The 13,586-nt window shown below is 35.7% G+C and overlaps 1 protein-coding gene across 3 annotated transcripts; it reads left to right on the forward strand.

The window, feature by feature from the left end:
* Positions 1-1,052: 1,052 nt before the first annotated feature.
* LOC101746135 (gastrula zinc finger protein XlCGF7.1) lies at positions 1,053-8,273 on the forward strand. Of its 3 annotated transcripts, none has more exons than XM_038020983.2 (8): positions 1,053-1,346; positions 1,729-2,416; positions 2,681-2,832; positions 4,157-4,281; positions 4,947-5,067; positions 5,836-5,951; positions 6,865-7,002; positions 8,184-8,273. In XM_038020983.2, exons 1-8 carry the CDS (start codon positions 1,239-1,241, stop codon positions 8,233-8,235), a joined length of 1,500 nt encoding a protein of 499 aa, XP_037876911.1. In that variant the 5' UTR covers positions 1,053-1,238; the 3' UTR covers positions 8,236-8,273. The 3 variants fall into 3 exon arrangements, 2 of the variants coding, with proteins under 2 accessions (XP_037876911.1, XP_037876912.1); XR_009976896.1 differs by having other exon boundaries at positions 1,062-1,346; positions 6,865-7,484; positions 7,533-8,273; XM_038020984.2 differs by lacking the exon at positions 1,729-2,416 and having other exon boundaries at positions 1,062-1,346.
* The last annotated feature ends 5,313 nt before the right edge of the window (positions 8,274-13,586 follow it).

The following is a 13,586-nucleotide window of genomic DNA, read 5'->3' on the forward strand; positions in this document are numbered from 1 at the left end:
ATGACCATTAACGCTGGCGTTTCACAAGGTTTGGTGCGCTTTTCATCCTGTATAACAGTGACATACTAATATCTTTTTTTTATTGCTTAGTTGGGTCGACGAGCTCACGGCCCACCTGATGTTAAGTGGTTACTGGAGCCCATAGACATCTACAACGTAAATGCCGCCATCTACCTTGAGATATGAGTTCTAAGGTCTCAGTATAGTTGCAACGGCTGTTCCACCCTTCAAACCGAAACGCATTACTCCTTCACGGTAGAAATAGGCAGGGTACATACAGGTAAAAAAAAAAAAAAAAAAGGTTACCTACCCGTGCGGACTCACAACATGTCCTGCTACTAGTAGGTAATTACACAAATTATAATTTTGCAAGTTTGTTTTTTAATAAAAAATTTTCTATCTATGCTGATAAGCCTTGAGAGGCTATTTCGCCCTAACTTGTAGATGAGCTCACGGAGCTCAAACCGGATTGGCGCTAACAATGGCCTTCTACCACCGGATTGGAAACGCGGCCCACTGAGAAGATCCGGCGAGAAACTGGGCTCTGTCTGTGGGTTAATTCGCTCGTCGAGCCTTTCGTCGCAAGCGACGGGTTCGACGAGGACGGTGACCGGTGCTTGTGGTTATCTAAAAGCACCGTTAATTGATCGGGGGGATCCGTAATGACGTGTGTTTTTTAACACACGATGCTATTCCTTCAGTGTGGAAGTCAATCGTGAACATATTTTGTTAAGTATGTATTTCGTTGAAAAAATTTATTCTTCCCAGCGGCATTCGAACACTGGTTCGTCCCTAGATACGAATGCACCGAACAACTTATTCTTTAGGCTACAACTAGTCCACTGAAAAAGTCTCAGTAAATAGCCACCATTTTACTGAGATTATATTTCTTCCCATATCATTTCATCTCATTTAATTTCAAGCCTAATGATTAATGTTATAAATTAATCATCTTCATTTCATTCCAATAATTATTATCATTTTTCATAAAAATATGAATATAAATTAAAATAAGACATGACTTAAAGGTCTTAGTTACCAGATCATAAAATCCCTTTTTAAAAAAAACCGTTTGTTATTGTTTACCAATTGTTTACTAAATGAATTCACAACACAACTCACAAGCTTTTTCTGCGAGTAAAATAATCACATCAGTTAGCTAACATATGTAGTAGATGTAATAAATTCTAAACCGCTCTATTCAAAGTATTCAATTTAATGACTCAATTAATACTAATATGGATGCCACTTGTAGACTGTGTTTGTCCGTTAAGAATGAAAATACGACGATTATTCATAAGAAACATGATGTTTTAATGAAAATATCAAAATGCTTCTCACTAAAGGTACATAAGTTTATATAAATATTAATAAATACTAGATACCGACCAGGATCACCTCGACCGTGTAGTACAAATGTTTTTACATTGACAAACATACCTACACATTGTGAAAACAAAATAAATGAATATTCTGGATCAATAAAAAATTACATTAAAAGCAGGTTATGTGAATCGAAATCTCACGTACAAAAGTACAAATTTTAATCATGTTTGGAAAATCGAATATTAATTGCTTGATTTTTTTTATTTTGCTATTTGATTGATGGCCGTTCAGATTATAGTGCAAATTGTAAGATGTAAGAACAGTTCAAATTCTGATACAGGCTATAAAGATACATTACACTCTGTAATAGGTAATTGAACAGGAATTGCAATTTTTTTCTAGATTACCTTAAACAAATCACTTCCGAATAGAGCCTGCTTTTCGTGCATCAAAAAAATAAATGAAATTCACAATTTTTACACAAAAGTTATTGAAAATGAAAAGAAACTCCTTTACCATAACAGTAGGGATCAACTTAGTAATTCAGTTCAAACAGCAAATGAAATGCAAGATGTAAATATTGAATACCGTAATGAAAATATTTTTTGTGAAACTGAGAGCAATGATAATACTGAGATGCAGTTAAAGCAAGAAAACTTGTTATCTACAACAATTTATCCAAACTCTTTTCAAATTACAAAGAAAGATTTCGATTTTCATTGTTCATTGTGCCTTAAAAGTTTTCAAAGACCATCTCTGTTATTGGAACACAGGGTGCACTGTATTGATGAGAAATCAAATATCGAATTAGATATTGATAAGTATGACCAATCTACAAATAAACAACTTGTAGATAATAAAGCAGAGAAAGAAAATGCCACCAAAATTCTGAAAGAAAAATATGAAACTAAAATGACAAATTCGAATTTAGATAACAGTAAATGTGATGAAAAGTATTCTATAGTCAGTAGCGGAGATCAATTTAAGTTTAAATGTAATTTATGTGAGAAATCTTTCAATACAAAAAAAGCAGTTGTCAGACATATTGTTAGTCATACAAATGAAAGACCGTTTGTCTGTAATATATGTGGTAAGTTGTTTTGCTTTCATGCTTATATCAAAATAAAAATTACTTCATTTAATAGTGAAAATGTAAGATTCTCCATGTATGAAACAACATTTTTATGTATATTAATATTAAAGTTACGTAGAGCATAAACCCCACAGAGATATTACTCTGAAGTCGCCTGGTTATAAATTGTTATATATTTTTTTTAGTTGCTGTTGTTTTGTTAATATACTGAGACTTTTAGCTTTAAATAAAAAAAATACATATACTAATCTTATGTTTCAGGTAGAACATATAAAACTTCTGGGGAAATATTAAGACACAAACGAATACACAAATCTGCTGAATTAATTTGTTCATATGAATGCGGATATAGAACATCATACAGAGGTGCACTTAAAACACACGAGAAGACTCATCAACCCTCACAGTATAACGTAAGAGTTACTGTTTCATCACCTTCTATCTAGATTTAAAGCAAGCTTAGAGTAAACTTAAAAAAATAATGTTTTAAATAAAGTGGCAAGAAGCAGACAAGTTAGCACAGTTCTGACGCAATTAATGATGACAATCTATATCGTAAATAGTCTTCATGTTACATATAATATTACAAATCGTCCAGTGTTCATTTACTTGGTTGAAGCATTGGTGTATGAATATTATAACATAGTCTTATTATGTAAGAAGTCACTTTATATTAGAATTACTTGTAATACTAAATGCTATGCATCAAATAAGGCAGAAAAGTGCTAGAGTATAGTTCTTTTTTTTTATTGCTTATATGGGTGGACGAGCTCACAGCCCACCTGGTGTTAGTGGTTACTGGAGCCCATAAACATCCACAACGTAAATGCGCCACCCACCTTTGAGATCTAAGTTCTAAGGTCTCAAGTATAGTTACAACTGCTGCCCCACCCTTCAAACCGAAACGCATTACTGCTTCACGCCAGAAATAGGCAGGGTGGTGGTACCCACCCGCGCGGACTCACAAGAGGTCCTACCACCAGTAATTACGCAAATTATAATTTTGCGGGTTTCATTTTTATTACACGATGTTATTCCTTCACCGTGGAAATCAATCGTGAGCATTTGTTGAGTACGTATTTCATTAGAAAAATTTGGTACCCGCCTGCGGGATTCGAACACCGGTGCATCGCTCAACACGAATGCACTGGATGTCTTATCCGTAAGGCCACGACGACTTCAGAGGCCACGACGACTTCATAGTACCAGTGAATAGTTTGAAGTCGTCGTGGCCTAAAGAGACGTCCGGTGCATTTGTGTCGAAGCGACGCACCGATGTTCGAATCCCAGGCGGGTACCAATTTTTCTAATGAAATACGTACTCAACAAATGTTCACGATTTACTTCCACGGTGAAGGAATAACATCGTGTAATAAAAATCAAACCCGCAAAATTATAATTTGCGTAATTACTGGTGGTAGGCCCACTTTTGAGTAGGTACTACCAAGACGCCTATTTCTGCCGTGAAGCAGTAATGCGTTTCGGTTTGAAGGGTGGGGCAGCCGTTGTAACTATACTTGATACCTTAGAAGTTATGTCTCAAGGTGGGTGGCGCATTTATTTTGTAGATGTCCATGGGCTCCAGTAACCACTTAACACCAGGTGGCTCGTCCACTCATCTAAAAAATAAAAAAAAGTAAAAAAACCAACATGTTCGATCTCTGAACCATTCTAGAAGTAGCCTTCTGATGATCAAGATTTATGTCCTGTATGTAAACTATCTAAATATATTTGTAGTATAAATGTGAAACCTGCGGAAAAGGTTTTCAAGTTTTAACAATGTATAAGCAACACCAGAACGTGCATGAAGGGTTGAAGCCATTCGTGTGTAGCATGTGCGGGGTGGCTTTCCATATGGACAGGTGAGTTTGTATTTTTTTGTAATATTTTATTGAAAAGGTTGTGATTATTAATTTACAAAACAATAAAATGTATGGAAAAAAATAATGTTGTAGTTACAAGATCAATATAGAGTAGTCTTGTGTACCTTTACTTATTGAAGAATAATACGGAGAAAGAAAAATTATTCATGGTCATACACTCCGTACCAACAAAGCTATTGTTAAAGTCTACATGTCATCTGTCAACGGCACCAAAACAAGGATGTCAGGAACACAACATTCAATTCCTAAATGTACCACTGGAGACCACTACCTCAGATGGCTTTAAAACTTTAGATTTTATATTCCCTAAAAAAAAAAAAGTTGTTCCCTGCAACATTATAATCCACCTGTGACATTTCTTCACAGACTTAATTCTGCAGAAGGTTAGCTAATGTGCTTCTTGGTCCCTTGGATGGTACCACGGTTAAAGCTATTTCTACTGAGAAGCTACTCTTACTTGCAGTATATTCAGCCCTTGATATCTGTATCTACTGGTTCTTGTAATCATTTCGTTTTATCAATCATAGAATAACAAAGGGGCAACAAAATCCTTTGACGATCTGTGATAATGAAAAAGCATGATCAGGTTATCAGTCTACAAGTCTCCATTATTTATACCCATAAATATTAGGCGTCTCTTTCAGGTATTTAAAAGCACACCTGCAGAATGTCCATAACAAGTCCACAAATGGCAAATGTTTCATATGCATACACTGCTGCTTACCACTGGACAGTCTTCTAGAACTGAAAATGCACAAGATTGAGGTAAAAATGTTATTCCTATTATCTAGATATGTACAAACAGGCCAACAAATGTCTGTAAGGTATATTCAACTAATTTTCTTTTTGTTTACAGTTATTAATGAGATTCAGCTGTAATCATTAAAGATTATTAGGAAACAGTATTATTGTTTTCAAAATGTCAATAACAAAACAAAAGAGAAACTGTAAAATGTAAATAATACAAGGGCAATAAAAAGAAATAATAATAATAATTTCAATCTCGACATATCAGTGATTGTGGTTGAATTTCCATAATTTAATATGTATAATTTATAAACATAAATAAAATTAATATATTTTGCTGTGAAATACTGGTGCACAATAATCATATCTTATCTTATACCTTTAAACGAGCAATTCTTGTGTATATATAATATGAATCTCGGAGACGGCTCCAACGATTCTTATAAAATTTAGTATATAGGGGATTTCGGGGGCGATAAATCGATCTAGCTACGATTTATTTTCAGAAAATGTTGTTTTATTCGTGTTTTCAGTAATCAACTCTTCCCGACATCTATTGGCGAATAATAATACTATTTTTCTTAATTGAGAGCAACTAACCGCTTTAAAGACAAAACAAGATGGCGTTATAAAAAAAAATTCCGAGTAAAGCTCGGTCATCATCTAGTTATTATTAATGTTGGTTAACCTTTGTCAACCTTTAATCTAACTGTAGTAAAGTGACCCGCAAAGAAGAAGAAAAAAAAACAAAAATTTAAAATGTATCTCTCATCTTTTCGTTTTTAGAAACACGGCCTCAGAACAACCTGCCTTTGTGACGTGTGCGGGAAAGTCTTCAAGAACACAGAAAGGTTGAAGAACCATAAAACGACCCATTCGAAATTGAAACCTTACACTTGTGGGTATGTGTGAAGTAACTTCAAGTAGTTCACAGTTTGCCCTTTCCCAATAGCAGTGGCATACTTAAATTCTTATCCAAATGCCTATCGAGATTGTTTGTTTTTCTAGTTTACCGAAAATCTATATATATATATATATATATCCTAATTACGAAGATCAAAACCGGTGGATACAAAAAAAAAACAGTGTTATTTAATTAAATTTCCGGCTTTGGAATGAACTCCCCTCCACGGTGTTTTCCGAGCGCTATGACATGACCTTCTTCAAACGAAGCTTGCGGAGAGTACTTAATGGTAGGCAGCGGCTTGTCCCTGGAATTGCTGACCTCCATGAGCGATGGTGACCACTTACCATCAGGTGGGCCGTATGCTCGTTTGCCTACAAAGGCAGTTAAAAAAAATTTTAAAATTTGACAACTATTATGTCAAATTGTCACTGTGTAACTGTCATGTTAGGTTAGCATGACGCTGATATGGTCCCCATCCATGAATCATCAGCTTAGGAAAAAAAAAGGTCGAATGGCGTATAGTAAGCCGGCACGGCTAAGTACCTACCATCATCCGGTCTGTTTATGACGCGAAGCAGTCTTGCGTTTGAGGGTTGGGACAGCCGCTACATTATGTAATTGAGATATAGACGTTATCATGTCCCAGAATCGACTTCTGTCTGTAGGCTCAGAGGCTCCAATCTCTTCGTGATTAAGATCTCTAGCGTTTATTTTGCTATTCGCGTTTTAGCGAATCGTGCGGCTGCGTCTACCAGCGCGAACCCTTAACATCTGTAGAAAAAGTGTTACCGTCTGATGGCGTAGGTGGTGGGACCACTTAAGTGCGAAATTCTTTGGTTTGCCGGTAGATGTCGCTAAAGACGCCTGGTGCGTTTGGTTACCTACCAGCATAGCCGTATTCTTTTCAGTGTCTGCAACAAAACGTTTGCTAAGAAGTTTCACTTGAAAGTACACGAGAACACGCACACAGGCGAACGGAAGCATTCGTGTGGAGTTTGCGGACAGTCCTTCGTACAGAGAAGCTCTTTACTACGCCACAATAAACGGTAAGAGATAATATGGTTCTTAGTCTTTTAATTTATTTTGAAACAGAAAAATGTTGTCTTCGCAGATGGATAAGACGCGCCGTGTATTCTTCTCACAATGCACTCTTATTAGAATACCTTATACAATTAATAATGAAATACGTACATAACAATTAATGTTCATGATTAACTTCCACAGTGAAGGACTAACATCCTGTAATAAAAATCAAACCCGCAAAATTTTTATTTTGGTGGTAGGACGTCTTGTGAGTCTGCACGGGCATGTACCACCGCCCTGCCTATTTTTGCCGTGAAGCAGAAATGCGTTTCGGTTTGAAGGGTGGGGCAGCCGTTGTGACTATATTGAAAGTTTAGAGCTCATATCTCAAGGTGGGTGGCGGCATTTACGTTGTAGATGTCTATGGGCTTCAGTAACCATTTAACACCAGGTGGGCTGTGAGCTCGTCCACCCATCTATGCAATATAAAAAAACATACCAATAGGTATGTTTTTACGCACATACCAATAGGTAAGTTTTTACGCACCAATAGGTATGTTTTTTTGCAATATGCAATAACAATACGCAATAGCGTTAGTTATAAAATATATAATAGTTGGTTGTCGTTGTATTCCATATATTGGCATGTATCGACACAATTATGACTAGACTTTGGCCGTTTTTCAATTACAGCACAAGAGCGCATTATGCGGCATAATGCTCAACTAAGCTTCAGCATAATTCGGCATTGTGCGTCACTGAGTCGCATTATGCTCTGTAATTGGAAAACGGCCTTGAACTGCTGGGCACGAGTCCTTCAAATGCTCGCCACAATAACCGGATTCTGGGTGGTCTGTATCTAGCGAGTTCCTGAGACCTATAATAAAACATGGTCCTGCCTTAATGAATTATGTGTGTGAAACTAATACGCCAGGCCAGTTGGAGCCGTAGCAGGCCAGCAAGAAATTGATGAGGAGAGCCGAAAGCCGAGCTCAAGGGCGTGAATTGGGAGAGGCTTATGTCCAGCTCTGGACAATACTGTACGCTGATGAGAATGAGTTTTCTCACGCAGTGCCAGAATTAAATCTAGGTGGCATCGTATCTTCCCATGATCAATGCGAAAGATAATATGACCTAATATGTTGTACATATTTCTGACAGCAACGGTAAATATTGTGAAATGTACTTAATTGTTGTTTTACAGGCGCCACCAAGATCTTAAGAGTGCAAATGAAAAGTTGGAACATAATATGTGAAGGATTTTTACTTTTGCTATTAAATTTGTTGAAAACTAGTGATTTTCGTTTTATTACCTATATTATTGTACGAAAATTTTATTTTTGTAACTATACGGAGACCTTAGAACTTAACATCAGGTGGGCTGTGAGCTCGTCCACCGAACTAAGCAATAAAAAAAAAAGTTCCTCCCTTTTGTATTATCTTTGATATTATCCCACAACTAATGTCAATTAATGGCTCAACCTGAGAGAGTTTGCTAACACTGGTATTCGAAATCGCGTCCCACTAAGAAGGTCCGGCGCGAAACTCAGTGGCTAATGTCTATGAGCTAGTTCGTATGTCGAGCTCGTCGTAAATTAACTTTGTTCAATTTTGGGATTTAAAATTGCAATTTTAGGCCTAAGGTTTCGCTCGTATGATAGTCAGAATCTGAAATAACCTTAGAGTATACTTAAGCAAGCTAGTTTATGTATACTCTAAGGAAATAACCCTATTTTTAACCGACTTCCAAGGTTATATAATATTCATGGCTTTCTTTTTGGTAGAACAGGTTTGTTGTAGAGTTTTTAGCGCTAATTTCATCGATCTATTACCACTGGCTAATATGCTTTTCCCGTGGGGTGACGGATATGGAAGATATATCTACACAAATTTATATGATTAAACTAGATTTTAGACGACATTCATTGATTTTTCTGATGCCATGGAGACCACTTGAATAATATAATAAGCTTATAAAGGAATATTATAGCTACTTCAGACAAGAACTGTGGGACTTATAAACAATTTTCCGTACTGTTTTTTTTTTTTTATTGCCCTTGTAGGCAGACGAGCATACGGCCCACCTGATGGTGAGTGGTTACCATTGCCCATAGACTTCAGCAATGCCAGGGGCAGAGCCAAGCCGCTGCCTACCGGAAATTTCATCCCAGTTGATCAATGTCTCAAATTAATCATCTTGGTTTTAAATTCTCCATATTATTATTATCATTTTTCATAAAAATAAGAATATAAATTGAAATAAAACTTGACTTAAAGGTCTTAGTTACCAGGTCATAAAATCCCTCTAAAAAAAAGAGAATCGGTTGATTTATGAGTTTTTTTTAATAGTCTAATGGCTATGCAAAGGGAACAGATTATATAACAAAATCTTTTGGTACAAAAATCGTTTTTGTCTATTTACAAGGTTATTTATAACAAGTAGCCCGCTCCGGCTCCGCTCGGGTCTTTACCAAAAATTTCAATAATATTTGACGTTGTTTTATTTTAAAAAATAAAGGAACACTCATTGCGGTATAACTGTAATAGTTAGACATATGCTGTCGCTGTTGAGATATAGCACTAGCTGCGTATCGCAGCACTAGTAATGTTGACTTGTTACCATGGATACATTCTCTACTTAACAAGATTGTGTCGTGTGAATAAAATATAATTTGTGATATTAAAAAGAGTCTGCTTATTCTTCCACATAAAATCTTAACATGGTAGCAGACCGCGTGTGCAGTAAGTAAATAAAAATATATTGGGTTGCGATCCACTAGAAATAATATCGGCGAAAATTATAAAAAAAAAGAAAGATGACAACTGCGGGGTCTCTTCTGCCGATTTTGACTGAAAATTTAAATTTTAGTCATTGGAAATTTAGATTGAAATTACTGCTGGAAGAAAAGCAATTAAGCAATGTATTCTTAAAAGAGAAACCGACGGATAAAGATGACTCACGAGCAAAATCAATTTTGGTACAATGTCTGAGCGACAAATATATTGACATCGTAAAAAATGCGAATACGACCAAAGAAATGTTAACGTCATTGGAGGCCATATTTGAACGAAAAACAGTCTGTAACAAATTTTATTTAAAACGGAAACTCATAACAATGCGCTATGATAATGAAAGCAACTTACAGCAATATTTCCTAAAATTTGAAGGAATTCTTAGCGAATTAGCGGCAATCAACGTAAACGTCGATGTAGAAGATCAAATTTGCTATCTGCTGTCTTCTTTACCAAAGATATACGATCAATTAATTACATCAATTGAGACTATGGCTTCCGAGAAACAGCTGAACCTAGAATTTGTTAAAGCAAGACTACTCGATATGGAGACAAAGTTAAAAATGGACAGAAATAGTGAAAGCTATGAGAATAATGCCTTCATCACGTGCCACTCCTGCGGAAAACGTGGACACAAATCATTCGAATGCCGAAGATCAGGACGAGGACAAGGGCCGAGTAGAGGACAGTCATTGACACGAGGATGGAGCTATCCAAGATCGCGTGGACGCTCATTTAGAGGAAATTCAAGTTCACGACATACAACGTATCAACATACTTCAGCAGCAGGCAGAGACGACAAAGAAATAGGTTTCATTGCTAGCGATATTATTGCTAATGTGGGTGAATGTGGTAACATAGAACTAATTATAGACTCAGGATGTACGGAGCATTTAATAAATGAAAAATATGAAAATTATATGACGGATATTACGTACTTAGATAAACATGTCAAAATATTCGTAGCTAACGGCCAATGTATTACAACTAGTAAAAGAGGTAAACTTAAAGTAAAATATCAAAATACTACGATTAATATTGATGCTCTAATTGTGAAAGATGTTTCATACAATTTATTATCAGTAAAAAAGATTGTCGAGGCAGGTTTTAACATAAACTTTAATAAATACAATGTTAAAATATTTAATAAAAATACATTTTTACGCGGCACCGTGCAAGGAAAGTTGTATAAGCTACAAGCCGAATTATGTAAGTCCGAAGTTTGTAATGTTACTGATGCGACAGATTTATGGCACAAACATTTAGGTCACTTAAATAGGAAAAGCCTTAATATACTAAACTTACCTGTATCTAATAGAATTTGCAGTCCTTGTATGGAGGGCAAAGCCACCCGAAGCCCATTCACGCCTATCCCAAAGCCTAGAACGAAAATGACAGCCGAGATGCTTCACACAGATATAGCAGGACCGATCAGACATCAAGGACCTAATGGTGAAAAATATTTTATGACAATTATTGACGATTTCTCTCATTTTTGCGTAGTGTATCCCCTGAAGAGCAAATCTGAAGCAACAGAACGACTGATGAACTATGTATTAAGAATTGAAAACGAAACGGGGAATAAAGTTAAAAGAATTAGATGCGATAATGGTGGAGAGTACACTGCTAATAGTTTGAAACGTTTTTGCATAAATAGAGGTATTAGTTTAGAATATACATTACCATACACGCCACAACTTAATGGCATATCAGAACGGATGATCCGCACATTATGCGACAAAACGAGGACTCTATTAGCGGAAACAAATTTGCCAAAACATCTGTGGTGCGAAGCGATACAATGTGCAGTTTACCAATTAAACAGATCGCCATCATGGGCCATAAACTTCAAGACACCCAGCGAAATATTTTTTGGTAAAAACGACCTATCGAGATTGAGAGTATTTGGTTCCAAAGCTTGGGCTACTATAGTACCCAAACCGGACAAGTTTGCCAAGAGAGCAAAAGAAACAAGAATGGTAGGTTATGGAACTGTTGGTTACAGATTATGGGATCCAGAAGAAGATAAAATAGTTATTTCCAGAGATGTAAGATTTGATGAAAGCGATATTAAATTCAAAAATAACGAAGAAGTGAAACAAGTTAGATATATTCAAGACAAAGAAGAAGAAATCAATAAAGAAAAGCAAGATATTGTAGAACAGGAAGATGAATTTAAAGATGCAGAAATGAACACTGATCAAACTGAAGAAGCAATAATCAGACCCAAAAGAACGATAAATCCTCCTGCTTATCTTAAAGATTACGAGACGAATATAGAAAACATAAATGAAACTAATATTGTTATATGTCTGAGTGCACATGCACCAGAAACTTTCGAAGAAGCTATAAAAGAACCAGAATGGAAAAACGCAATCAATAAAGAGCTAGATGCACTCCAAAGACTAGAAACGTGGGAAGAACAAGAAATAACCGATGGAAGAAAACTCATAGATACAAAATGGATATTTAAACAAAAAGAAGATGGAACAAAAAAGGCAAGACTGGTAGCTAGAGGCTTCCAACAAAAGAAAAAAGATATTTTTGACAGCGTATATGCACCCGTTGCTAGACATTCAACCATAAGAATGATCTTATCAAAAGCTGTACAAGATGATTTAAAGATTATTCAGCTTGACATTCCCACTGCATTCCTAAATGGAAAATTAAAGTCTGATGTATTTATCAAAATACCCCAAGGATTAGAAATAAAAAATAATAATACAGCATTAAAACTAAAGAGAGCATTGTATGGATTGATTGAATCACCAAAATGTTGGAATGAAACACTTGACGAATTTGCGAAAGCTAACGGATTCCAAAGATCAGAATATGATTACTGTTTGTATTACAAAGAAGATTGCTGGATGCTGATTTACGTGGACGATATCCTAATCATTGGAAACGGGGAAGATATTATTAAAGCACTTAAGGAGAAGTTTAACGCAAAATATATGGGCGAAATTAAGAACTTTCTCGGAATGGAAGTTAAAAGAAATGAAGATACCTTAGAACTGAAACAAACTAAAATGATTGAAAAGATATTGACTAAATTCAAAATGGATGAATGTAACGGAATTAAAACTCCCATGGAAAGAAATTACAATATAGAAATAAAGGACAATACAGAAGTTTTGGACGTACCGTATCGAGAACTAATAGGAAGTCTAATTTATCTTACTGTAACAACAAGACCGGATTTAACATTTGCAGTGTCATATCTGAGCAGATTTTTAGATAAACCGAACGAAGAATTATGGAAAGCTGGAAAAAGAGTAGTACGTTATTTGAAAGAAACAAAAGAAAAAGGATTATTATTTAAAAAGACAAATGACAATAATTTATACGGATTTTCTGATGCCGATTGGGCTGGAGATAGAAGCGACAGAAAAAGTGTTAGCGGTGGTATTATCCTACAAGGGCAAAACCCCATTGCTTGGTTTTCAAAGAAGCAACAATGCGTAACTTTATCGTCTGCTGAAAGCGAGTATGTAGCCGCCGCATCATTAGCACAGGAAATTGTTAATTTAAAAGGCATATGTAAGCACCTAGGTTGTGATGTAAATGCCGTGCTATTTGTTGATAACAAAAGTGCGATATCAATGGCCAAGAATTACGAGAACTCTAAGCGTACAAAACACATTGATATACGGTTTCATTATATAAAAGACTTGGTTGTCAATAAGGTGATCAGCATAGAACATATTTGTACCAATGAAAATTTAGCGGATGTTATGACTAAAAGTTTGAGCACAGACAAATTTTATAAATGCATTGATAAGTTCTTGTGCTAATTCTTAATTAGTTAGTTTAC

Source organism: Bombyx mori, chromosome 27, assembly GCF_030269925.1.
Source record: "Bombyx mori chromosome 27, ASM3026992v2".
In the NCBI taxonomy this organism is placed as follows: Eukaryota; Metazoa; Arthropoda; class Insecta; order Lepidoptera; family Bombycidae; genus Bombyx; species Bombyx mori.

Bases quoted from the DNA above. Each gene is read 5' to 3' on its own strand.
- LOC101746135 (XM_038020983.2), top strand. From the start codon at position 1,239: ATGGATGCCACTTGTAGACTGTGTTTGTCCGTTAAGAATGAAAATACG. The intron at 2,417-2,680 runs GTAAGTTGTTTT...CTTATGTTTCAG, and splicing joins GTTTGTCTGTAATATATGTG to GTAGAACATATAAAACTTCT. The intron at 5,068-5,835 runs GTAAAAATGTTA...TTTCGTTTTTAG, and splicing joins TGAAAATGCACAAGATTGAG to AAACACGGCCTCAGAACAAC.